Source organism: Gilbertella persicaria (assembly GCF_025201335.1).
Source record: "Gilbertella persicaria strain CBS 190.32 chromosome Unknown B0P05scaffold_12, whole genome shotgun sequence".
Lineage (NCBI taxonomy): Eukaryota > Fungi > Mucoromycota > Mucoromycetes > Mucorales > Choanephoraceae > Gilbertella > Gilbertella persicaria.
In genome coordinates, this window is record NW_026251973.1 from 484644 (window position 1) to 506385 (window position 21742).

The following is a 21742-nucleotide window of genomic DNA, read 5'->3' on the forward strand; positions in this document are numbered from 1 at the left end:
TTATTCAAATGTTGCCATTTTTTGCTTTAAAGATGCTATTTGAGAATTGATTTCGTGTTGTGCATGATCAAGTCGCTCCACTTCTTCTTGTTCCAATGGCGTACTAAATAAAGGTGCTGTTGAATCTTTCATAGATTTCTTGTTTGGCAAATGAGGTTGAAGAGCATTGTGTTGAGAGAATATTTGGTATAAGGCTTCAGTAGGTTCATTAAACACAAGCTCATCATAGAGTAAACTCATGACGGGTTTATCTTTCGGCCAAGATTGACCATTGAGATCATCTTCATAAGGGTGAAGTCGTAAATGATGGTAAAGCACCACAGGTTTTTCGCTAGCAGCAGCATGAAAATGGATTTTGATCATTATTTCAAATTCACCCCAGCCCGTCTCCGAGACTTCAAAGGGAGGATGTTCCACAGCTACAAAAATATAAGAGAGACGCGTTGATGTCTGTGACTTACTTCTTAATGGATTAGGGTAAGTTTCATGAAGCTTAAAGACGACTTTTTTAATATAATAACTTAGATCTTCATTGTTAAGTCCTTTGACCATCACTGTCCATCTATGCGTATGTTCGGCTTCAGACGCTTTTTTGCCGTTAAGGGAGTACGCTATACTACCGTAATAAAAAGGTCTGGACACACTGATCCCTTTGATCCTTTTCGTGGACATGATAAAGAAGAGAAAAAAAAAATAAAACAAGAGGATTTCAATGCCAGCAAAAAAAAGAGGGCTTATTATTATTATTGTTATTATTATGAAGGATAAAACCACATTGTAGTATTGTTAGATAGCGTATCTAGAATGGAATCATGAGTATTTTGTTTAAGCATGATTCTATTACCTTTGTTATGGAACATCATGTCCTCCATATTAAACTGAAGGATATTTTCACATGAATTGAGAGAAGAACAGGAAGTTGTTGTCATATTGGAAGTGGTTGAATGAGTTGAATTTGAAGGCTGGAGTACGATAGGAAACCCAATATTGCTTATCAATGAAGAAGAGCGAGTTGAAGTAGGAGATAGAATCGAATTCATGACCATTGATGTCATATCTTTCGAATCAGTAAAAGACATATGATGGTCTGCATACAAATCAGAAGACATGGGCTGCATAGTATTCAACAGACTGGGTTTGTTATCAAACATAGTCCAATCGATCGTTTGTCCTGTAGATTCATAGCTCATAAAGTCTGTATTGTTATCAAGCATCATATCTTGAAAATAAAGCGGTTGTCGTGGATGCTTTGTTTCTGTACTTGATAGCTTGGGTTCATGAACTGTTGATTTATCTTCTCTGGTATTTGCAGTAGTAGTAATAGTAGTATTAGTACTAGTATTAGCAGAAGCAGAAGCAGAAGCAGCAGCAGCAGCAGCAGCAGCAGCTCGTTTGCCTCGAGAAATGCGTTGTTCGCCTTTAAGTCGTAATTGTGCTAAAATGGATCTCGAATCTTGTACTTCTATTTCTGTCTTGAGCATTTTTGCCTTGAGTTCGCTGGTAGCTAATGATACAGACTCATTCTCTTCATGAGGGACAATTGAATTGACCATGGAACGTTGGTTTTCGAGATCAGTTTCAATGCGTCGAATACGGGCCTCCAGCTGTGAAAGATTATCAATAAAAGGATCCACATTGGTAGGTTGGGTTGTGCGAGATCTTCTTGAGCTTGGATAAGCACATAAAATGCCTGTAGATAAGCATCGTGTACAGTTGGGATGAATACCATCACATCGAACCTAGTCTGGGGGTTAGTTCACCCATAGTCTTTCTATAGATTGGCTTACTTTCTTATGATGGCATCGAAAACACGCAATAGGTGCTCGAGGCCGTTTGGTAGATGATCTTATACGAGTGTCATTACTATTGTTATCGTTACTGCGTTGCTTACTAGGTTGCATATTTTCTGATGCAGTCGATTTTTTTAAAGACATTGATATTAAAAAACGAAAGTAAGGGGTGGTGGTGGTTAAGGAAAGAAGTGAAATAAAGACTACCTATGTTTTTTTTAGCTGCTTATTTTATACTCGAAAAAAAAGAAAACCTCATGTTGATTGCATAAACTTCCCCCCCTCCCTCTTGGACTCCTTGAAAAAAAAAAAAAAAGTATGAACAATTAAGTTATTTCACATGCAACATAGGATAAGTACGACGACTTATGCGCATCCATTGACAAGTTATTTTTAGTATGACCTCGATTGTTTGCATGAATACCTTGGCTGAAATAACAATTGCTCTAGAAAAAAGGGTTTCTTCGTTAGTCCATGTTAAAAGAAGTAATTTTTATTTGATTATCGAGAACCAAACACTTTGCCTAAACCACTGGTGAATGCCTTGCCTACCAAACCAGTGGCTCCACTACTAAGAGAACCTAGAGCAGAACGAGTTGCCATACCAGTAGCCCATCTCTTTTTAGCATCTTTATCGCATTGGGTATAGCCATACACATTAGCCATGTTTAAAACCAAGGCAACACCCACAATAATCAACCAAGAAAACTTTAATGTGATGATACACGAGAAAGCAAACAAACCCCAAAGTGCAGGTGTACCATACAATGTCCACCAGAATAAACGAGTATCTGCGGGATTATTGATTCGACTTGGCTAAACAGAATGAGTGAATATATCATAAGTGTGTTTGCTTACACTAGCACTTTCAAAGACCCATTTATTTGAACCATCAGGTTGAATTTCATTCCACCAACGAAGACCCACTAATAATCGACCCGAAATATTCTTGACTGTCCAGAAATCAAAGGCTAAAAGTAAAATGGTAATCACAAATACCAACGTAAAATTATCAGTGAAGATAGAGCCTAATAAATACATCAACAATGCACCCAATCTAAATGCTAAAAAGAAAAATGCTGCCACAGGATGACTGATATGCTTTTAATGAGTCTATATTAAATATTTATGTTTTACCTGGATTGTTCAAAATAGTCTCTTATCATACTAGACGTGTTGTTTCCTTCAACAGGTCTATTGTTGTTGTTGTTGTTGTTGTTATTGTTGTTACTGAATCCAGATTCCAAATCTTGATCAGCAGAAATATTATTTGTAGGGTTTTGTAATAGATTATACTGGTCTTCTTGCGGCTGTTGTATTTTATGGTATTAATAGACACATAGAACAAAAGTAAATCAAGTTACCATAATATGTATTGAAATAAAGAAAAAAAAGAAGAGCGTGTTTGAAAGAGACACTCATAATGAATGTCAATAAATACTCAATGACCGCAGTCACTCAGAGAGTACCACCAACTTTGGAGAGGTTTGACTTTAGAGACATGTTGCCACTTACCATCCATATTAATAGTAACAGGGCCATCATCGACCTTACGCATTTTTTGGTTTAGGAATTGCTTGAAATCATCTTCAGTGTAGTATTGACTGAGTTTTATGGGAAATGGGGGGGAACGTTCTACCGAACAATATTGTAGAGAGACCAACAATATCAGAGCTGACAATCGGTTACGAGACATAGTTGCCTACTTGTTCCCTTCTCAGTTCTGTTCACCGGGTGGACTAATTTTTGGAAACAAAAAGACACAAATTTGGAATGTATTATACTCGTTTGTGATGCATACAATATTTGTGCTTCCGAGTAGTTTCTACTTCCACTTTCCTCCATATCGTCTATATCCTTTTATTCTTGAGCCAACACCAAGATCTCGATTTATAACAAACAATTCTTTGACTTCTTAGGGCCTATTCAAAATGACACAATGAATACCAAAGATATGTTATCATGAGTAGCTATTACCTTTTTTTTTTGTACAAACTTCTCTTGATTACAGATCTTTAGGCGGACATGGGTATTCTATAGTTCATTCCTTCTGATAGCATTAGCTCTTTTAATAGAAGCATAACAATCACGTAATTATTTTCTGTGACTTAAATGAACTTTGCATCTTTGTTTGAACTTGACAGGACATTACAAGCTGATTTATTTAGAAATTCATTGCTGTTCCAAATATCTCACATTATGCATAATAAACGTTGTCTGTAGCAAGGAGTGTAAAAAGGTATTCGTCCATATTGATGGTTATCAGCATAGAGATGTTCCTATAAACAACCCCACTTGTAAGCCTAAATATCAGATATTGGTTTGAAATGTATAGTGCGACAAGAAGAAGTAGACGGATAACCCTTCAATATCGAATAAGACACGTAGATAACTTTTGCTGACAGTGATTACTAAGATTTTTTTGGGTGTTTATCGTCAACGACTCATAATTGATAAAGACCATAAATTGTAGTCTCGCTTTAGGAGCATTCAATAGTGATGATAATAGCTCAGGTGATTGACTATATCCTTGACACTAGATATTTCTTTTGTTTATAATTGCTTACTCCCGAAAGGATATGTGAATAGATAGGCAATGTTTATTTCTTTTTCAATACACCAATGATAGAAGTAGGTGCGTATTGATGAATGACATGTGGCATATGTACTCGGCTAAATTCTTTGGATGCATTCTTTCCAGCATAAAGCAGAATGGCTCTTTTACCACCTAAACCATGATGAGTGAAGCATGGTAAATAATTTCAGTACCTGGATGTTCAGATAAAAACTGTGTGGCGTCTATGACTTGGTCATTAATGATAAGCCAACAATCATCTTCTGTCGTATGTTGTGCAACTTGTTCTGCTGTATATTCGTTAGGATATTGAAAGTGATGTTTAATTATTTCTAAACGTTGTTGAGAGTGATTGACCATGTCGAATTAGAAAAAAAAAAGGTTCAAAAAAAATAAGATCATTTTCTTTTAAAGCGTTTCATTGGCTTAAGCATGTAGGGTCATATTATCTATTTGAAGCCATGAAATAATTTTGCATAGAAGAAAGAAAAATGTTTGATACGCAGAATTGAGTATATACTATTTCTTTTATACTAAACGGTCTCTTCACAAGTGATTACTCTCGTCCGCACAGAGTCAATGCGTCAATTGCATTTCTATCGGAGATTAAATAAGAAGAAAATCATTTCTATTATATTCATCAAAAATCAGGCACTTGCTTAGAAATGCTTAAAGATGTAGTTATTCTGTCTTCATATATTAGCAAAAGATGTATATATCTGTTTCTAAATTTTATTGATTTAAGAAAAACAGTATATTTACTAGTAAAATATAGAGCAGGTCTGGAAAAACGTTTTTCATGTTCTCTGAATCTAGCTTCATTTTTTAGTAGTAAAGCTTGTAATTAAAAACCATTTGTAGACATCTTAGCTTTTGGCACTCAATTTGAGTATTTGAATAGGTCAATAGCTGCATTCCTTGTTTCGTAAAGTCGAAAAGAAGCTCAAAGACGGAGATTGAACAATATGGTCATGAATGATTGTCCATCCTCAACTGGCATTTTTGGCCATTTTGGACATGTCCAAAGGTTCCACAAATGTTTACAAGCAATGTCTGTAGACATAAATAATCTCTGAGGGCACATACACAGGCTTTAGGATGCTTGAAGAGGCCAAGAGTCTTTAACTATAATAACGTTAATCTCTGAAGACTGACTTGGTTATTTTTGGCTTTTCAAAAATATTCATGTCACTCGTTTCAAACCATTTGTTCTATAGAAGAAAAAGATGATACAATTTTATAGAAAAAAAAAGAAAGGAAGGGAAGGGGGAGTAGGAACAATGCAAGTCCAATATCATATTGATGACATGGAATCTTGCCAAACTTAGATATAATAAAGGTGTCTTGGTTCGTTTCATGCTTGTTTCTTATCCATTCAAAGGCTTTTGTGACGGTGTTACTGATGATTTTATGTACATATACCCCAGAAAAAGACAGACGAGAGAGAGAGAACTACTACACATAATTTCCTTTCTTTGTAAAAATTAAGCGGAACTCTAAAAATATGTCTTATCGCAAATCCCTGATCGTCCATGACTTGCATTGATATAGAATACAGCCAGGATTTATGTTTTCTAATTGTGGCTTCTCTCCTATGATAGTGTAGCCACTGGCTCCTATATATAAGCCTTTATTATTTATTTATTTTTTTTCCCTTAGAAGGCGTAATTTATATCGTTTAGAATGATTTACTACCATCAGCCATAAAAAAAAATGGGGTTTTAAGAAAGATCTCAGTTCTCTCTTGTTCATTTGAGGACAATCGAATATTATGCATACAATCGATCCTATTCTCATTTGGTTCATTCAATCTACAACAAAGGGGAGTATTTAATGCTACATTTGTATTTATTATACATTTTAGCCAATAATATTAGCTTTCTCGGAAGTTCAGCCACAGTCAGTTGCTGCTGAATAACATTGCTATGCCTCCTTATTTGACAAGTAAGTTTCTCTGACCATAATTTTAAAACATTTAGATACATAAGTTTGTGTTCATGCATCACGGACTCTCTTCTTTGAAAATGTAGACAGAAAAAAAATTGCAGATAAAAGTGAGAGAGTGAAATTTCAAAGTAAAAAAAAAAAATAAGTATTTTTTTTCAGCCTTCTTACTTTCATTTAATAAGCGAAATAGAACAAAGAAGCCCCTCTCTCTCTCTCTTTCTCTTTTTTTTTCTCGTTTCATTTCTTCTTTCCTTTTTTTTTCTTTTTTTTTTCTCTTGATTAACATTCATTCAAATGAATAAAATAAATTCACAAAATGCAACTTTAAATCACAACAATAAAGACTTTTCACCACCGCCTGTACTTTCAGTCTCTATTTCATCTGACAGCAACAGTCCAATCAAAGAACAATTCATCATGAAAGTCGACCAACAACAACAACAACAACAACAGCAGCAGCAGCATACTTCTCAACATACCAAATTGCCAACGCCCATTACACCTACACAAGATTTTAGTTCATTGTTTGGTCAATTCTCGTTAAAGACAGTACCTTCCAGTCCATACGAGAATCCCAAGACATTTACCTGTCTTGAATGTGGTCAAACATTCAATCGGGCTCATAATCTAAAGTCCCATAAAGCAACCCATTCAGCCACAAAACCATTTCAGGTAAGGTAATACAAGAATGAATCAATAAAAAAAAATGAAGCATTAAGTTTCTTCAAGTGTAATGACTGTGAAAAGCAATTCTTGCGTCTGCATGACTTGAAACGACATCAGAAACTACATACAGGTGAAAGACCCTATCATTGCCCTGTCTGTAAACGATCTTTTAGCCGATTAGATGCATTGAACAGACACCGAAAGACAGAAGGTGGGTCTGCTTGTTTACGAACAAGCCATCATAAGAACAATCATTCACCTTCGATGTTGATACCATCCATGATAACACAATGGCAAGTTAATACAAAACTACCCCCTCCATTTCAGACCAACAATGCATCCTCACCACCATCACTTTTATCATCCTCTTCTTCTACTTCACCACCACCACCTACTTTACCTTCATCACCTCCTTCATCACTTACATCTTTACCACCACTCATTCTACCTTTTAATCATAACCATGATCAAGATGAAATTGAAGCGCTCAGACAACGTATTCATGACTTGGAAATTGAGGTAAAGAAATAAAAGAGTAGGACAATATACTAATGCTCAATAGAATCGTGTATTGAGATCATTGCTTTGTAACAAAGATGATGATGAATCCAGTAAACCAAAAAGACAAAGATCACCTTAACGTATATGCCCACCAAAACTTATTTTTATGCTTTACATTCCTTTCAATTTTATGCTTATGGACTTTTTTCAATTTAATAAATAACATTATTTTTTTTTTTTTTTTTTTTTACGTTTATTATTATTCTTAAGCATATAATTATACTTTTTCTTAAAGTGATAAAGGAGTGCATAGATAGAAAAAATATATATAAAAAAGAGAGAGAAAGAAAGAATAATAATAAAAAGCATAAAGATAGATAGAATAAATAAAATAGATATCAAAGGAATGAGAAGGAAATTAAGAAATACAACAAGAAACAGGTGGATTAGGATGAGATGAAGTATGTTGAATAGGATTGTTTAGGAATAAAGACCATTGATCTTCAAATCGATCCACCCAAGATATAATAAGCAAAGTGCGTTCACGCACAGTACGCATAGCTAATAGGGGATATTTTTCATCTTCACCCAAGGGCATCATATTTACAATCCACCAAGTAAAAATCACTCGATCACGTTGTGGACCACGTAATGTAGGGGGATCACCTAGAGCACCAAGCCATGTCGCCATACTATCACCAGGATTCGCATTCTTGTGGCGCAAGAGTTTTTCAACAAAAGTGGCTAATTCATTCAAGATATCTTCAGTAGATTGTTCTTGACGATTCTTGACTGCCTTTTCAGGAATTATAGGTACATTAGGTTGCTTTTGTTGTTGTTGTTGTTGTTGTTGTTGTTCTGGTTTAGCCCTTTGAGCAGACAGACCTCGAACATGCATAGCTAACCAAGGAGCACGATTCACAGGTGTTTGAGTTTGAGGATGTGCTCGTTGAGCCCAAGATTGACGAGGCCCTTGTGGCATCATAGTAGGTGCTTGAGGACGAGGTTGACCAGGCATAGGACGACCAATGGGTGCACGCATACTACCGGGAATAGGACGAACAGCCATACTGACAGGAGGACGAGCCATAGAAGGACGAGGAGGAGGAGGAGTGACTGGCTTGGGTTGAAGTTGTTGTTGTTGACGAGCTCTTGAAGCACTTGCTCTTAAGATTTGTTGTTGTTCAAGCATGTTTTCTTGTTCTCGATCAATATCATCTATTCTTTCAATCGTGGCCATATGATACCCATCCACAAGTTCAAAGTCAGCTACCCTAAAGCGGTGCGAGCCTACTGCTTCCACAATAGATCGACCATCAGGTAAGGTTTGAACATGCGTCATTTCAAGGATAGTACCAAATTCGTAAAAAGGAGTCTGTCCTTCAGAACGGTTTCTGCGTGCAAGACACATAGCGAAACGACGTCGATTGGATTGCATGATGCGTCTCAGCATCAGTCGATAACGGGGCTCAAAAATATGGATAGCACATTTGACATGAGGGACTGCCATGCTGCCAATCAAGAGAGGAACGCGGTTGTGTTGGTCAAGCAGAGCAAGTGCATCTTCGTCTTCTTCTTGTGTTTCTTCGACATACAGTTGTGATAAAATATCGCATAACAACTTGGTAGGAGGTGGGCAGAATTCGAGATTATCGCGACAAAAGGGACAAGAGCGTTGGTGATCGAGTGAACGGACAAGGCAGTTTTTACAGAAAGTGTGTCCACAAGGTGTGGTAGTGGGGTTGCTGAAACGAGTGCAACAGATAGGGCATTCAGTAGGCAAGTTGAAGCTGTGTCGTAAGCTATCGAGTGACTCAGCTCCACCTGCAACAATCGCTTGTAATGCCTGTACAGTGACATTGGGTTGAATGGCTGTGGTATGCATACGATCACAAGTAGGCGAAACACAGCGTTGTTGACTGACACAAGCATGACAAGCAGTATAGCCACAAGGTAAAGTGGATGGCTTATTTAATTTGCCATGACATGAAGGACATTTGGTGAATGCATCAATAACCACAGAAGGTGAAAAAACAACCTGTTGCTTTTGCTTTTTATGTTGTTGTCCTACAGGTAAAGAATCGACCTGGTCGTAGGATCGCTTTTTATATCGTATGCTTTGCACTGTAAGGTCTATTGAAAAAAGATCAAGAGAAAAAGAGAAGAAAAGATAGAAATTGACACTTGAATAATATGGTTATCACCATAGAAAAAAGAAAAAAAAAAAGATATATAAACAGAAGAAAAAAAAGAGAGAGAATGATCCGAACAAAAAGAAAGGCTTATTATATAATAAGCCCCGATCGATCTTTTTTTTTTTTTTTTTTTTCTTGTTATTTGACTCAGCGAAAATCAAATTTAGTAATATATTTATATGTATATCGATCATGGATTAGGTGCACCCTGCAGTTCAATAGGCTGATTGGTATAGACTGGGTGTAATTGTCTCTGGATATAAGTGGAGAATGTACTGGCATTTGTGCCATAAAATACATGTCCTTGTGCAGCAATCATGGCATCGACCATAGGAATCAAATAAGACTCTAACTTGACCTTGTCTTGAATGACCTCAATCTTATCTAATTCAGTCAGATCATCCTTAAAGTCGGATAACACAAACGCACAAGGAAATGTCGAGAATATCTTGCGTAACAATGGATGTGTGCGAGGATGAGGACAATCTGTGGCTATAAACACAGTCGTCTTTGCAAATCGATCGTTTCTGCCATCACCTGGTGTACACAGAACGGACAATTCACTAGAAGCAGGACCCATGGACTTCTGGATATTCTCTGGGTGTTGTACACGGATCGGCTTATCAAATCCACCCGTGAGGTGCTGGGAATCTTCACGGAGCTGCCTGATCTCATATTCATTATTCTCCTTGCGATCTTGATCATGCTGACTATCATAATAAGATTCAAGCTCCGATTCTGTCAGATCTGTATAATCATCGACAAGTCGGTGAAATATGTCATCAATCTGAATCGACGCACGGACCTTAAATAGACCATCCCCTACACGAATATGGATACCTACAAATGAACCAACTCCGCCTAGTTTCTCCACAATGCGTGAGGCTGCTGTCATCAATGTGGGGTTGGAGAAGATCATGGTCTTTCGAATCAGCTTGAGCCATTCTCTATGCTCGGGTGTCTGTGCCAATACACGATACGAACCAAACACAGAGCCAAAAAAGAGCACTTTTTCCTGAATGGCTTCTAATGTATCTAGTTCAATACGGTTCACAAAACGCGTTAAGGGTGTTCTGGATTCAGGTAAATCATAGATACGATAATCAAATGGTGAATAGTCCTTGAAGAGATAGATGTCGTCTTGTTTGACATCTAGATTGGCTTGGATCCATTCCAGGCTGAGATCGTCTCTAAAGATAATACGGACATGTTGCTTCAGTTCTGTCAGGTCATAAAAGAATGTCCAGGGAACTGAAGTCCAACGTGGATAATTCAGACATTCAGAAGGCCATGGTTCGTCTTGTCGAAGTTGGCTGCAATAGTCAAGTCCATTTTTCGTTTGAAGCAAGAGGCGTTCATACATCTTATCAAACCTCAGCCAAGGAAAGGCTGGGTTGCCTAAATAGACAGAGGGTAGTAAAAGCGTTCGGTTCAGATAGGCAGCAAGCAATAAGGCGTTTTCGAGTTCAATACGTTGGTTATGAAACCCAGAATGAGGTAAATAGGTCACATATTTTTCGTCTTTGGTTGGTGTATGATAGTCAAAAGGATCGGGATGAATCACAGGCAAAATCGTCTTGTCGACCATCATCTGTTCAAATGACTCTTTTTCTTCTTTTGGTGGTAGAGTTGTAGGTTGACCATAAATCCAATAGAAAACAATACATCCTATCACTAATAAACAGAATAAAATGTTCTTTTTATTCTGTTGCCTTTGTGTCAAACTATCAAAAGGATTTGGTTTTTTAGGCATAGAAAATATATATATATATAAAGAAAAAAAAAAAAAAGAGAGAGAGAGAGGTAGGACAAACAAGTACTGTTTAAGGAGGTATCTATTTTATCAGGTAACACCTTTCTTTCTTTTTTTTTTCTTCTTCTTCTTCTTGTTCTTCTCCAAATGTCTTTACCTATTCACCAAGAAAAATACAAGCAAATACAACAAAAATTAAATGAAGCTCAAGAGGTTAGTTTGTGGTCATGTCCATCAAATTAACTGGTGGTAGTTACATACATTACTTTCTAAAGACTGTGCTAGAGCAAAGAAAAAGATTCGTATCTTGACTTTTGAGAAAAAGTAAGTCAAGATACAATAGCACATCATGAACTCACTCATGCAGTTTACTTTTAGATAGTATAGCACGCTTATATCAAAACATAAAACAAGAAGAAGATGTGTATCAACATGACTCTCAGCAAAAACGAAGGGACCCACAGCTGACAACAGTTGCTTCTGCACCCCCTAAGCGATCCAAAATCAACCATACCAACACGAAACCTAGAAGAGTTCAACCTATTCAAAAAGACGAGCACGGCCATCCTACTTTACCACAACAGATTGGTGTCTTGACTGTCCTAAGTTTAGGCAACATCATTACAGATCGTGATACATTTCATAATGAACGGTACATCTTTCCTGTAGGCTACACAGTCCAGCGAACATATCCTAGCATGATCCATCCCAATAGTCTTACCATCATCACCTCGACCATTCTGGACGGTGGGGATGGTCCTCGCTTTCATGTGGTAGCAGCTGATCAGCCCGATGAACCTATCATTGCCAACTCGGCTACAGGTGCCTGGACAGTGGTCGTGCGTCGTTCAAATGAAATCAGGCACCGAGACCATTCGAATTCAGCCAGTGGTCCTGATTATTATGGCTTTAAACATCCTACCATTGCGAAAATGATTCAGGATTTACCGAATGCACGCCGTCTCAAGTATTATATCTGGCAAACATTTGAAGAGATGGAGCCTAGGGCAGCCAAGGGAGTCATGGCTGCAGCTGAAAAGAAAAGAGATCATTTAGAACACATGGGCAATATGCATCGTAAAGATGATATCATGCCTCGCACATTATCAGATGAAGATGAATTGGATACAAGTGAATAAAGGATTGTATTATTTTGGACCATAAACAACACGAATATAACCATGACTAGTCATGCTGGTAAGATGGCCAATCAATTTTGGAAGATCTTTGTATTCGTTTGAGTAGCGTGTTCCTCTAGTTTGGCCTCTTTGATAGAATTCAATCTTTGCCCAATGGAGGGGATCTTCGATTATAAATTTACTAGCTTGACTAGACTCCAGTTCAAAACCGCCTTGGAAATAAACAGGCTATCGTCTTATGAGTATACAGATGACATATATAGATATACAAGCTTACCATGATAACATCAATGTCACCATTCGTTGTCGTCAGACTCACTTTAGAATGGTCTGATTCTGTCATCACCACTGAAATAAGATCATTGCTTGTCTCAACATGAAACATGTCTTCTACTTTAGCATTTGCAATGACCACTCGACCATTTGTTGTCTTGATTTTAGACTGAGATGCTTTCAATTGGTTTGCACGGACAGCACCATTGGTGGTGGTCATCTCCAGCACAGGTGCGTCCAATAAACCCTCCGTGCTGATCACATCATTTTTGGTGATAAGGCGGATCGATGCACCTGCCTTGATCGGTTGCTTAAGTTGGATTTTACTGTTGGTTGTCTCGAGTGTCACATCTTGCACGGCCGTCATGGTTTTCTCCAGGTAGATTTTTGCGTTGGTGGTGGTCAACGTACTTGTCTGTCCTTGCCATTCAGATCCCATCTCAATGTCTTCATTGCTTGATCTTACATAGAGTTGATCAATCTTGAGAACACCGGTGTCCTTGAATTTGACTTTGACGTTAGTCGCAAGGATATGAAGGTGACTTAGTGAGTCAGGCAAGTAAATATCAGCATTCAAGCTGACACAAGAACGACCATCATAGTGCTGAGGTATCTTGATTTCCAACAGCGTGCCTTCAGATGAATGCACGACTCTGCAATCCAGGCCTGGGTCATTGATCAAGCTATTAGGAGAAACCAATACGGTGGCCTTGATGGTGCCTGTGACAATGCCTTCTTGTCGATCTGTGTCATCAATTCGCTTAAGATTGATTTGACCTGCTGAAAGATGACCATTGACCACCTGAATCTTGAGTCCATCTGAGGAGAAATTGATATGATCAGGGAGCTTGTCCCAAATCATACCATCAGGGCATGTACCTGAATAGACAGCATTGCCAGACAATAATTCAATCAATCGAATGACAAGACAGATACAAAAGAAATAGAATAGATATTTTAACAGAAGCTCACAACATGTTTTAGGTCTCTTTTGTTGCGTATTATAATAATAGTGTTGTTGAGGTGGTGAGGATTGAGGTTGAGAGCCTAGATAGAACACACAATGAGCTTGAGATTTATTTTGTGCGCCAAGGTTTTTTTTTTTTCTTACCTTCACTTGGCGAAATTGACCAAGGCCAGTTGGCATCTGACGTAGTATGAGTTACATTTGGATAAGGCTGTTGTGGTATGGTACCGTATTGGTTAGGATGGGAATGATAACCTCCAAAAGATTGTGGTAGGGGATATTGAGTAGATGGGTAAGGTGAATCCATTGGCTCTAAAGGAGGAGCACTGGGATTGGCAGGAATAGAAGATGCTGAAGAAGGGGGTTCATTCGGTGCTAAAGAATAAGTTGCATCATTTGAAGGTGAGTAAGGTGGAGGAGGAGGGTTGTTCCAATCAGCATCTTGTGTGGGAACTAATTTCTTTTGTCTCGGTTGGTTATAAAGAGAAGGAGATCCAAAGAAATTGGCTGCAATTCTATTGCCTGAAGCAGAAGAAGGTGGTTCGTTATCAGGCATATGAATGAATAAAAACGAAAAGAAAATAAAAAAGAAAAGAGATACGGTGATAGAAAAAAAAAAGTGACTTTTTGAATCCAATCTTATTGACAGTAAGCCTCATTTTTCTTGCATGATCAATGTACCAAAAAAGTCTTAAATTTACTTTTATTGAAACCGCTATCCCTCTTTTGGCGTAACTGATTTTTTTTTTATCAGAAAAGTTGAATTGCCTGTTTTTAAAAAAAAAAAAAAGTATAAATGGCGGTAATGGGCCGTTTGTCAACAGATGATTTAAACGCTTGAACAATTGGTTGTTTCTATACACGCAACTTCAACAAAAGCCGCTAATCTCGGGAGTAAAGACCAATATTATTAGTACTTTATGGAACAAGGTTATCGAATCAGGCCAAGTTTTTCGCCACCATGTAGATGAAGTAAACAAAACGTTTATGGTTTGGGTTCCTAACAATAATTTTTTTTAAAAGTATCACCATTAATTAAGCATAACTCTATATTTTGGTATCTTGTATCAGTGTGAGGTAAAGAGGACTGGAGGATATTTCCTCTCATTAATGATGTTTTTTCATAGAGCGCATCCAGTGATGGGAATTTTGAATAGATAAATAACAATTTGCTTCCCTCCACAAAAACAGCCTCTTCCAACAAGTGAGCGTATATTTTAACTGCCATTGGATTTAAAGTCCAGCTACTGTTTAACCAACTCGATATAATTTGACTTTAATAGCAATGCTCTCCACGGTGGCGAAAAACTTGGTCTGATTCGATAACCTTGTTCCATAAAGTACTAATAATATTGGTCTTTACTCCCGAGATTAGCGGCTTTTGTTGAAGTTGCGTGTATAGAAACAACCAATTGTTCAAGCAGTTTATTTTTAAAGAACGGACAAAATTTATCAGCCGCATTGTACATCTATTGTTAAAAGAGGGAAGTTTTATTCCTCCTTGCCCGCATTACCAATTTTGATTGGTCATAAAGTGACCAAGTGGGTAAATCGAATGTGTCACAAACAGTGCTGCAAGATTTGAGTCAATAAGCATAAAACTGTCGAGAATGTATCTAGGGAGAGCCTGTGTTAACGTGTTGTACAAAAATCAAAGCCAGGAAATTCATCTATCATGGCTATATTTTCTCTTTGCATTGGATTATCTAAAGCTTAAAGTGGCTTTTTAATTTCTGCAACTATCAGATTCTATAAATCTTGATAAACAATGGAGTCATTGGTTTCATAGACAAGCCTTGACATATGTCTATCCGCCATTTTGCGAATAATCACCGTTTCCCAACACAAAACTTGGTATGATTGACGCATAGAGTGACATAATGTGCTGTGCTACACCAAAAAAATTATGAATGATTAGCATGAGTGATATCATCATTATAATAATTAAATTTTTTTGACTATAAAAAGCAAAATTAAATTTCTTTTCATTTTTTTCTTTTTCTTAAATATGTTTTTTGAAGCCACTTATGTACCCTCTCCACCTCTATCTGTAACCAGTATAGAAGGTAATGTTGAGCCTATTTTGTATCATATTAACATAAGCAAGTAGACGAAATATCTGAGGAACCTGCCACAGACAAAAATTCTATCATACAAGAAGTTGAACCTGATTCTGATAGACCTGTAGATCATTTAATATTCGTCATTCATGTAAGTAAAATAACCAAAAATAATGATAGCGTTATTGACACATATACGACTAGGGAATCGGACAGGTATATATATATATATATAAACAGATAAGCTTTCAAAGTCAGAGAGATATTAACATGTGAAAATAATATAGCAAACAGAACAATATGGACACTTTTATGAGCACAGTAAGTCATCAAAAAAGTGATTAAGTCTCTATCTAATTCAGATATAAAGTCGAGAATTTACAGGAAACAACAAGACAAGTACTTCAAGCCAAAGTGCCTGATCATAATGTTCGTATTGAACTAATACCCATTGAATGGCATCGACACATTCATGAACAAGTGGATCCTATTATCAACAAAATCACTTTAAAATCAATACCCACAATTCGCCTTGTTGAAAACGATTATTTAGCAGATGTCCTGTATTATTTCTCAAAAGACCGTGGCCAAGTGATTGTGGATAATGTTACTCGCTTGTTCAACACGTCTTATCAAAACTTTATGGAAAAGCACCCAAACTTCAATGGCAAGATCGCTATTATGGGCTATTCTTTAGGTGGTATCATTACTTGGGATATTCTGTCACATCAAAGAGAACCTACAACACCTGAAGAAACTGCCATGTATAACAAACTGAATGTGAAGTTTTCTAAATTGGACTTCAAGCCAAATTTCTTTTTTGGCCTGGGATCGCCTGTAGGAGCTGTCTTGACATTCAGAGGACAAGATCCTAGGTATTACCATCCTGATTTCGATATTACTTTTGAGAACATATTCCATCCTTTTGATCCATTGGTAAGTCTGTTTGCTTTCTGATATGGTAGCTCATGTTTTTTATAGGGATATCGCTTTGAACCTTTGTTCAGTGATTATTTTATTGATAAACCAGCTGTACTCGTAGAAAGATCTGTCCCTATAGGTCCTTCTTTCTCATTCCCTTCTATGCCAGCAAGTGTTCTCTCTTTCTTTTCTTGGAAACAAGAGGACAAAGTAGCCAAGTCACTTTACAACACAACGTCCAATGCTGTTGCTGTTGGCAGTACCACACAAGAGAATCAAAAGAAAGATCTTACAAGACAAGACGACCAATCTTCAGGCTTTCTTTCGTCTTTATATCAATACTTTTCAAAAGGTGGAGGTGGCAGTCATGTCACTGATCATGAAGATCAAGAAAACGATCAGCCTGATGGAACTTACCCTTCAACAAACAAGACATCCATCAACGGCATTATCACCTGGGATCCTTTGCGTGAACAAACCCGAGAACAATTATTGGCACTCAGAGATGATCTTGACCGCACTCTGAATACACCCCCACACAAATCTCCTGTTGATAAGAGGCCATCTATTAAAACAAGATCCAAGACATACGCCAGTCCTGTTGAAGACAGTGGCAGTCTCGCAGCTAGCCCAACTCATTCAACTTCTTCTTCTACTGTGTCATCTTGTTCGACCAGCAATACAAAACCCGCACTTAGAAAGTCAATGACTGAACAACACACACAACGTCATCATTTAGTGGAAGTCTTGGGTATTGATGGAGCCAAAATGGATACATTTGATCGTCCTAAAGACCAACAGGAGACGCCAAAACATCATGAAAAGCATGAAATCAACCATGGTAGTCATGATCTTTGGTCAGACCTTAATAAAGAAATTCATAAACCTGGACCTGCTGTCACAAGTCCTGGTGAGACCCGTGCTGAAATAGCTCAAGATGCTACTGTTCCCTCAGAAGAAGAAACAAAAGAACCCGAACAAGATGAACAAGAAAAGAAAGAGATTGAAAAGTTACCTGGTAAACAACGCACAGACTATGTATTACAGCCTGATAGTGTGATGTCTATGATTGCAAATGAGTATCTCATTGGCCTAAGAGCTCATTTCTCTTACTGGACAAACAAAGATTTTATCTGGCATATGTTGCGTAGAATTGAAACCTTAGACACGAAAAAACAAGATACCACCACTAAACCCTCTAAACCTATTGTTTCTGTTGATATTCCAAAGTAATAAAAAAACTCTCTTTGTTTTTTTTTATTCTATATGTACAATTATTCAACACCCAAAACCTTCTTGAGTTTAACGACGAGACCCCATTCTTCCTTTGACAAATCATTACGGAAAGATTCCTTCAAAATATCAATAGAAGCACGAGTGACTCTGGCATACAATTCGTCAGATTCTTCAAAATGACGACCGTATGTCTTTGGTGTTTCATAAGAAGCACATTCAATCTTGATGGCAACACCAGCACCAGCACCACCCTTCTTGACCGACTCTACTGTCTTGTGGTTTTGTTCGATAGAAGTTACCTTACCAAGTGTGATGACTTCACGGGCTTGAGTTTCAGCATTGGTCTTGACGACACAAATGGGTGTACCAAGACGAAGTGTACCTTCAATCACATCCACACCAATAATAATAGGGTCCTTTTTGTTAAAGATAGCACGGGGGATCATCTTCAAGACACAAGGGAAGACAACAGCAGAAGCTTGATCCTTACGTTTTTGCTCAGTAATAGCAGCGTGGTATTCTTGGAATCGATCAAACAAGTGATAAATAATATCTGCAGTAAAGACCTTCATGCCTAATTCTTCAGCCAATTCTTCGGCTTCCTTATCAATCTTGACATCGAAACAGAGCATGACAGCAAATTCACGCGCCTTGTCCAACATCACACTTGCTTTCACCACATCCTTCTTGTGGACAGGACCGATATTGATACCAGAGACAGGAATCTTGGAGGTTCTCAAGAATTCTAATAAGGCTTCAAGAGCACCCAAAGTAGAAGCTTGGACCCATACACCATGGCCTGTACGATCAATAGAAGACATCAAGTTGGTCAAGTCAGACATGACTTCTTCCTTCAAGTCTTCTTCATCATCATCAGGACCAACTACCAAAAGACGCGAACCAGCAATTGCCTTTTCAAGGTCAGGAGCAGCAATTTTGATACCCAAAGCAGCCTTCACAGACTTGTGATGGATATATTGAGACTTAATACGCAACTCACGCATAGGTTGAGGTGTTAACAAGGCTCTGACTTGCGTCACAATAGGTCCATTCAGACCACAGACCACAATACGATCACCTTCATGCAACCAACCATTTACAAGAACAACATCAATAGTAGTACCTAAACCTTCAATGACCTTGACTTCAAGAACAGTACATTCAAGTTCAGTAATGTACATGAGTTTTTCACTCATACGAGATTGTGTCAAATTAATAAGCAAGTTGAGCATATCAGGAATACCTTCACCAGTGTGAGCAGAGGTAGGCACCAAAGACACATACTTGGCAAAGTTCTTGTTCTTGTAGTAAAGTTGAGAGTTAAGACCTTGTTCAGCAAAGGCAAGCATGGTATCAGCAACACGCTTTTCGAATTCTTGTCTGACAGAAGGCTTTTGCTTGGCAAGAGAGTCTTGGAAGGAGTTGTTAGGAATAGCCTTCCATTCGAACAAACGATCAATCTTGTTGAGGGCGACAATGAAAGGAGTCTTACGGTCACGCAATAAACGAATGGATTCAATAGTTTGTTGTTCAAGACCGTGCATGATATCAACCACCAAAATGGCAATGTTACAGAGGGAACTACCTCTGCTTCTCAAGTTGGTGAAAGATTCGTGACCAGGAGTATCAATGACCAAAATACCAGGTACCTTGAGCTTTTCAACACGAGCATCACCAAGGACGGCTGTCTTCTTCTCAATGGCTTCAGCAGGGAAGAAGGTGGCACCAATTTGTTGGGTAATACCACCAGCTTCACCTTCTTGCACATTGGTTTGACGAATCTTATCCAACAACTTGGTTTTACCTGTATCGACGTGACCGAGAATACAACAAATGGGTGAACGCAAATCGTCCTTGGAACGGTTAGCCAAAGCTTCCTTTTGACGTTGTTCACGACGAGCAGCGGCTTCTTCCTTCTTCTTCAATGCAAGTTTTTGAGTGGCACTGAGTTCTTCCTCAGAAGAATCAGAGTCATAGTCGGAGCTATCGTCTTCGGAATCTTCAGAATCGTCGTCTTCAGAATCTTCTTCGGATTCTGATTCTTGCATCTTGGCAGGAGCCTTAGTAGAAGCAGTAGGCTTTTCAGCAGCAGGTGCAGATTTAACAGCAGGCTTCTCTTCTTCATCGCTAGAAGCGTCCCAATCACTGTTAAGTTCTTCTTCATTTTGTTGAGGCTTCTTTTCTTCTTCCTCACTGCTTTCTACAGCCTTTTCCCAATCATCCTCTTCTTCAGCTATCATGTAGTTTAGTCACTACTCTTTTTTTTTCTGTTTTCAAGTTGATGACTTACATTCTTCTTTAGCTTCAGCAGCCTTCTTGGCTTCTTCTTCCTTGCGTTTCTTTTCTTCTTCTTCTAAACGCTTCTTTTCAGCTTCTTGCTTCTTCTTTTCCTGCTCTTCCTTGCTAAGCTTCTTCTTTTTGTTGCCGTAAACAGGCTTCTTGGGCTTGTTATCACCATCTTCAAAAGCTTGAATACGAACATTGCCAGAAGCAAGTAATTGTTGATGACGCAATTCAGCTTGACGCTTGGCTTCCTTTTGAGCCTTGGTAAGTAATTTACCTTCCTTACGAAGTTGTTCTTTTTTAAGCTATCATAAGAAATGAGTCATTATGTTTATGTTGAACGAGATAAACTTACTCTTTCTCTTTCCTTCTTGGCAGCACGAGCGGCTTCCTTTCTGGCTTCTTCTTCAGCAATTCTTTTTTCTTCTTCTTCAGCCTTTCTACGTTCTTCTTCGATACGCTTACGTTCGGCTTCTTCAGCAGCACGTTGAGCTTCAACTAATTTCTAATAGTGTTGTTAATACATGGCATATATAATATATATATATTCACTTACTCTTAAAGCAGCAACGTTACCACCCTTACCCTTCTTGCCCTTGGGAGCAGCAACAGGTGCAGGAGTAGGTTCCTCAACAACAGGAGCGGCTTCAGGCTCGGTTTCTTTAGCAGCTTGTTTCTTAGCCTTCTTTTCTCTGAGCAATTGCTTCTTAGACTTTTGAGGAGCTTCACCTTCTGCCTTTTCTTCAGTCTTATTCTCAGCACCAAGAATTTCATTTAATGCAGCGTCTTCGGCTTCTTGTTGCTTCTTCTTTTCGAGAGCAGCTAAACGCTTAGCTTCCTTAGCCTTTTCTTTTTGAGCTTTTCTTTTTCTTTTTTGGTTAAAATACGGAATTCACCAGCATCTTCACTGGGCTCAGCAGGTTCAGCAGGTTCAGCAGGAGAATCTGTCTTTGCATTCTTTTTTTGTTGTTTTTCTTTTTGTTGTCGTTGGCCCAGTCGTAATCGTCTTCCTCTTCTTCTTCAACAGGAGCTTGTTCTTCGACAACAGCAGATGCTTGAGGTTCCTCTTCTTCTTCTTCTTCGACAGGCTGCTTCTTGCCCTTCTTTCCTTTTTTGACCTTGTTCTTAGCGGCCTTGTTGACCATGGCCATCAAACTAATAACATGTAAGTATTAAAACGCGTCAACTGGTTTAAATACGTTACCCATCATCTTCTTCTTCGTTGGCGTCGGCAAGAGCATTAAAAGCTGAAGCTCTTTGAGCAAATTCTTCTTCAGTTTCTTTAGGAACATCAGCAGCACCAGTGGTAACAGCATCTTCTTCAAAGGCTTCATCCCTAAAGAAGACATAGTAAGTATACGTAGTTATTGTTTGGATTCACTTACCAGTAATCGTCCTTTCTCTTTCCTCCCTTCTTTTTACCCATCTTTATTGTT

At 38.1% G+C, this 21742-nt stretch overlaps 11 protein-coding genes across 11 annotated transcripts; 3 read left to right on the plus strand and 8 right to left on the minus strand.

Moving 5' to 3' along the window:
- On the minus strand, positions 1 to 672 carry B0P05DRAFT_466561 (yeats-domain-containing protein; the record flags this gene model as incomplete). Its single annotated transcript, XM_051574343.1, has 2 exons — positions 1 to 419; positions 462 to 672. The coding sequence occupies 2 exons, from the start codon at positions 670 to 672 to the stop codon at positions 1 to 3; spliced, it is 630 nt and encodes a 209-aa protein (XP_051436670.1).
- Positions 673 to 707: 35 nt separating this feature from the next.
- B0P05DRAFT_535421 (uncharacterized protein) lies at positions 708 to 2045 on the minus strand. Its single transcript, XM_051577432.1, has 4 exons — positions 1892 to 2045; positions 1788 to 1845; positions 845 to 1739; positions 708 to 799 (listed from the first exon to the last, which is right to left on the minus strand). Exons 3-4 carry the CDS (start codon positions 1551 to 1553, stop codon positions 756 to 758), a joined length of 753 nt encoding a protein of 250 aa, XP_051436671.1. The 5' UTR covers positions 1554 to 1739; positions 1788 to 1845; positions 1892 to 2045; the 3' UTR covers positions 708 to 755.
- Positions 2046 to 2260: 215 nt separating this feature from the next.
- Positions 2261 to 3077, minus strand: B0P05DRAFT_535423 (uncharacterized protein). The gene is made up of 3 exons (XM_051577433.1): positions 2928 to 3077; positions 2649 to 2883; positions 2261 to 2606 (listed from the first exon to the last, which is right to left on the minus strand). The coding sequence occupies exons 1-3, from the start codon at positions 2954 to 2956 to the stop codon at positions 2292 to 2294; spliced, it is 579 nt and encodes a 192-aa protein (XP_051436672.1). The 5' UTR covers positions 2957 to 3077; the 3' UTR covers positions 2261 to 2291.
- Positions 3078 to 4358: 1281 nt separating this feature from the next.
- Positions 4359 to 4725, minus strand: B0P05DRAFT_507324 (cytochrome b5-like heme/steroid binding domain-containing protein; the record flags this gene model as incomplete). The annotated part of the gene is made up of 2 exons (XM_051575551.1): positions 4359 to 4518; positions 4560 to 4725. The coding sequence occupies 2 exons, from the start codon at positions 4723 to 4725 to the stop codon at positions 4391 to 4393; spliced, it is 294 nt and encodes a 97-aa protein (XP_051436673.1). The 3' UTR covers positions 4359 to 4390.
- A 1818-nt stretch (positions 4726 to 6543) lies between these two features.
- Positions 6544 to 7703, plus strand: B0P05DRAFT_535425 (uncharacterized protein). Its single transcript, XM_051577434.1, has 3 exons — positions 6544 to 6984; positions 7042 to 7497; positions 7541 to 7703. The coding sequence occupies exons 1-3, from the start codon at positions 6607 to 6609 to the stop codon at positions 7616 to 7618; spliced, it is 912 nt and encodes a 303-aa protein (XP_051436674.1). The 5' UTR covers positions 6544 to 6606; the 3' UTR covers positions 7619 to 7703.
- A 16-nt stretch (positions 7704 to 7719) lies between these two features.
- B0P05DRAFT_535427 (uncharacterized protein) lies at positions 7720 to 9706 on the minus strand. The gene has a single exon (XM_051577435.1). It carries the CDS (start codon positions 9362 to 9364, stop codon positions 7898 to 7900), a length of 1467 nt encoding a protein of 488 aa, XP_051436675.1. The 5' UTR covers positions 9365 to 9706; the 3' UTR covers positions 7720 to 7897.
- Positions 9707 to 9790: 84 nt separating this feature from the next.
- B0P05DRAFT_535430 (uncharacterized protein) lies at positions 9791 to 11464 on the minus strand. The gene has a single exon (XM_051577436.1). It carries the CDS (start codon positions 11425 to 11427, stop codon positions 9865 to 9867), a length of 1563 nt encoding a protein of 520 aa, XP_051436676.1. The 5' UTR covers positions 11428 to 11464; the 3' UTR covers positions 9791 to 9864.
- Positions 11465 to 11574: 110 nt separating this feature from the next.
- B0P05DRAFT_585691 (F/Y rich C-terminus-domain-containing protein) lies at positions 11575 to 12566 on the plus strand (the record flags this gene model as incomplete). Its single annotated transcript, XM_051582464.1, has 3 exons — positions 11575 to 11640; positions 11681 to 11751; positions 11795 to 12566. The coding sequence occupies 3 exons, from the start codon at positions 11575 to 11577 to the stop codon at positions 12564 to 12566; spliced, it is 909 nt and encodes a 302-aa protein (XP_051436677.1).
- B0P05DRAFT_37324 (uncharacterized protein) lies at positions 12210 to 14411 on the minus strand. The gene is made up of 3 exons (XM_051573666.1): positions 13951 to 14411; positions 12844 to 13886; positions 12210 to 12794 (listed from the first exon to the last, which is right to left on the minus strand). Exons 1-3 carry the CDS (start codon positions 14360 to 14362, stop codon positions 12576 to 12578), a joined length of 1674 nt encoding a protein of 557 aa, XP_051436678.1. The 5' UTR covers positions 14363 to 14411; the 3' UTR covers positions 12210 to 12575.
- Positions 14412 to 15620: 1209 nt separating this feature from the next.
- B0P05DRAFT_37460 (DDHD domain-containing protein) lies at positions 15621 to 18041 on the plus strand. Its single transcript, XM_051573669.1, has 6 exons — positions 15621 to 15872; positions 15917 to 16017; positions 16071 to 16082; positions 16154 to 16187; positions 16251 to 16802; positions 16848 to 18041. Coding segments are annotated over exons 2-6 (1773 nt in total). The 5' UTR covers positions 15621 to 15872; positions 15917 to 16015; the 3' UTR covers positions 18021 to 18041.
- A 20-nt stretch (positions 18042 to 18061) lies between these two features.
- B0P05DRAFT_585694 (uncharacterized protein) lies at positions 18062 to 21732 on the minus strand (the record flags this gene model as incomplete). Its single annotated transcript, XM_051582465.1, has 7 exons — positions 18062 to 20256; positions 20314 to 20611; positions 20662 to 20811; positions 20863 to 21150; positions 21194 to 21461; positions 21511 to 21642; positions 21692 to 21732. 7 exons carry the CDS (start codon positions 21730 to 21732, stop codon positions 18062 to 18064), a joined length of 3372 nt encoding a protein of 1123 aa, XP_051436680.1.
- Between the last annotated feature and the right edge of the window lie 10 nt (positions 21733 to 21742).

Coding starts and splice junctions, on each gene's coding strand:
- B0P05DRAFT_535421 (XM_051577432.1), bottom strand. CDS start 1,553: ATGGTCAATTCAATTGTCCCTCATGAAGAGAATGAGTCTGTATCATTA. Junction 800..844: donor CATGATGTTCCATAACAAAG/GTAATAGAATCA, acceptor ATTCCATTCTAG/ATACGCTATCTAACAATACT.
- B0P05DRAFT_535423 (XM_051577433.1), bottom strand. CDS start 2,956: ATGATAAGAGACTATTTTGAACAATCCAG. Junction 2,884..2,927: donor GACTATTTTGAACAATCCAG/GTAAAACATAAA, acceptor AAAGCATATCAG/TCATCCTGTGGCAGCATTTT. Junction 2,607..2,648: donor GGGTCTTTGAAAGTGCTAGT/GTAAGCAAACAC, acceptor CATTCTGTTTAG/CCAAGTCGAATCAATAATCC.
- B0P05DRAFT_535425 (XM_051577434.1), top strand. CDS start 6,607: ATGAATAAAATAAATTCACAAAATGCAACTTTAAATCACAACAATAAA. Junction 6,985..7,041: donor CAGCCACAAAACCATTTCAG/GTAAGGTAATAC, acceptor AGTTTCTTCAAG/TGTAATGACTGTGAAAAGCA. Junction 7,498..7,540: donor TTCATGACTTGGAAATTGAG/GTAAAGAAATAA, acceptor AATGCTCAATAG/AATCGTGTATTGAGATCATT.
- B0P05DRAFT_535427 (XM_051577435.1), bottom strand. CDS start 9,364: ATGCATACCACAGCCATTCAACCCAATGTCACTGTACAGGCATTACAA.
- B0P05DRAFT_535430 (XM_051577436.1), bottom strand. CDS start 11,427: ATGCCTAAAAAACCAAATCCTTTTGATAGTTTGACACAAAGGCAACAG.
- B0P05DRAFT_37324 (XM_051573666.1), bottom strand. CDS start 14,362: ATGCCTGATAACGAACCACCTTCTTCTGCTTCAGGCAATAGAATTGCA. Junction 13,887..13,950: donor GTCAATTTCGCCAAGTGAAG/GTAAGAAAAAAA, acceptor TGTTCTATCTAG/GCTCTCAACCTCAATCCTCA. Junction 12,795..12,843: donor GTGACATTGATGTTATCATG/GTAAGCTTGTAT, acceptor ATAAGACGATAG/CCTGTTTATTTCCAAGGCGG.
- B0P05DRAFT_37460 (XM_051573669.1), top strand. Junction 16,188..16,250: donor TGGACACTTTTATGAGCACA/GTAAGTCATCAA, acceptor GAGAATTTACAG/GAAACAACAAGACAAGTACT. Junction 16,803..16,847: donor TCCATCCTTTTGATCCATTG/GTAAGTCTGTTT, acceptor TGTTTTTTATAG/GGATATCGCTTTGAACCTTT.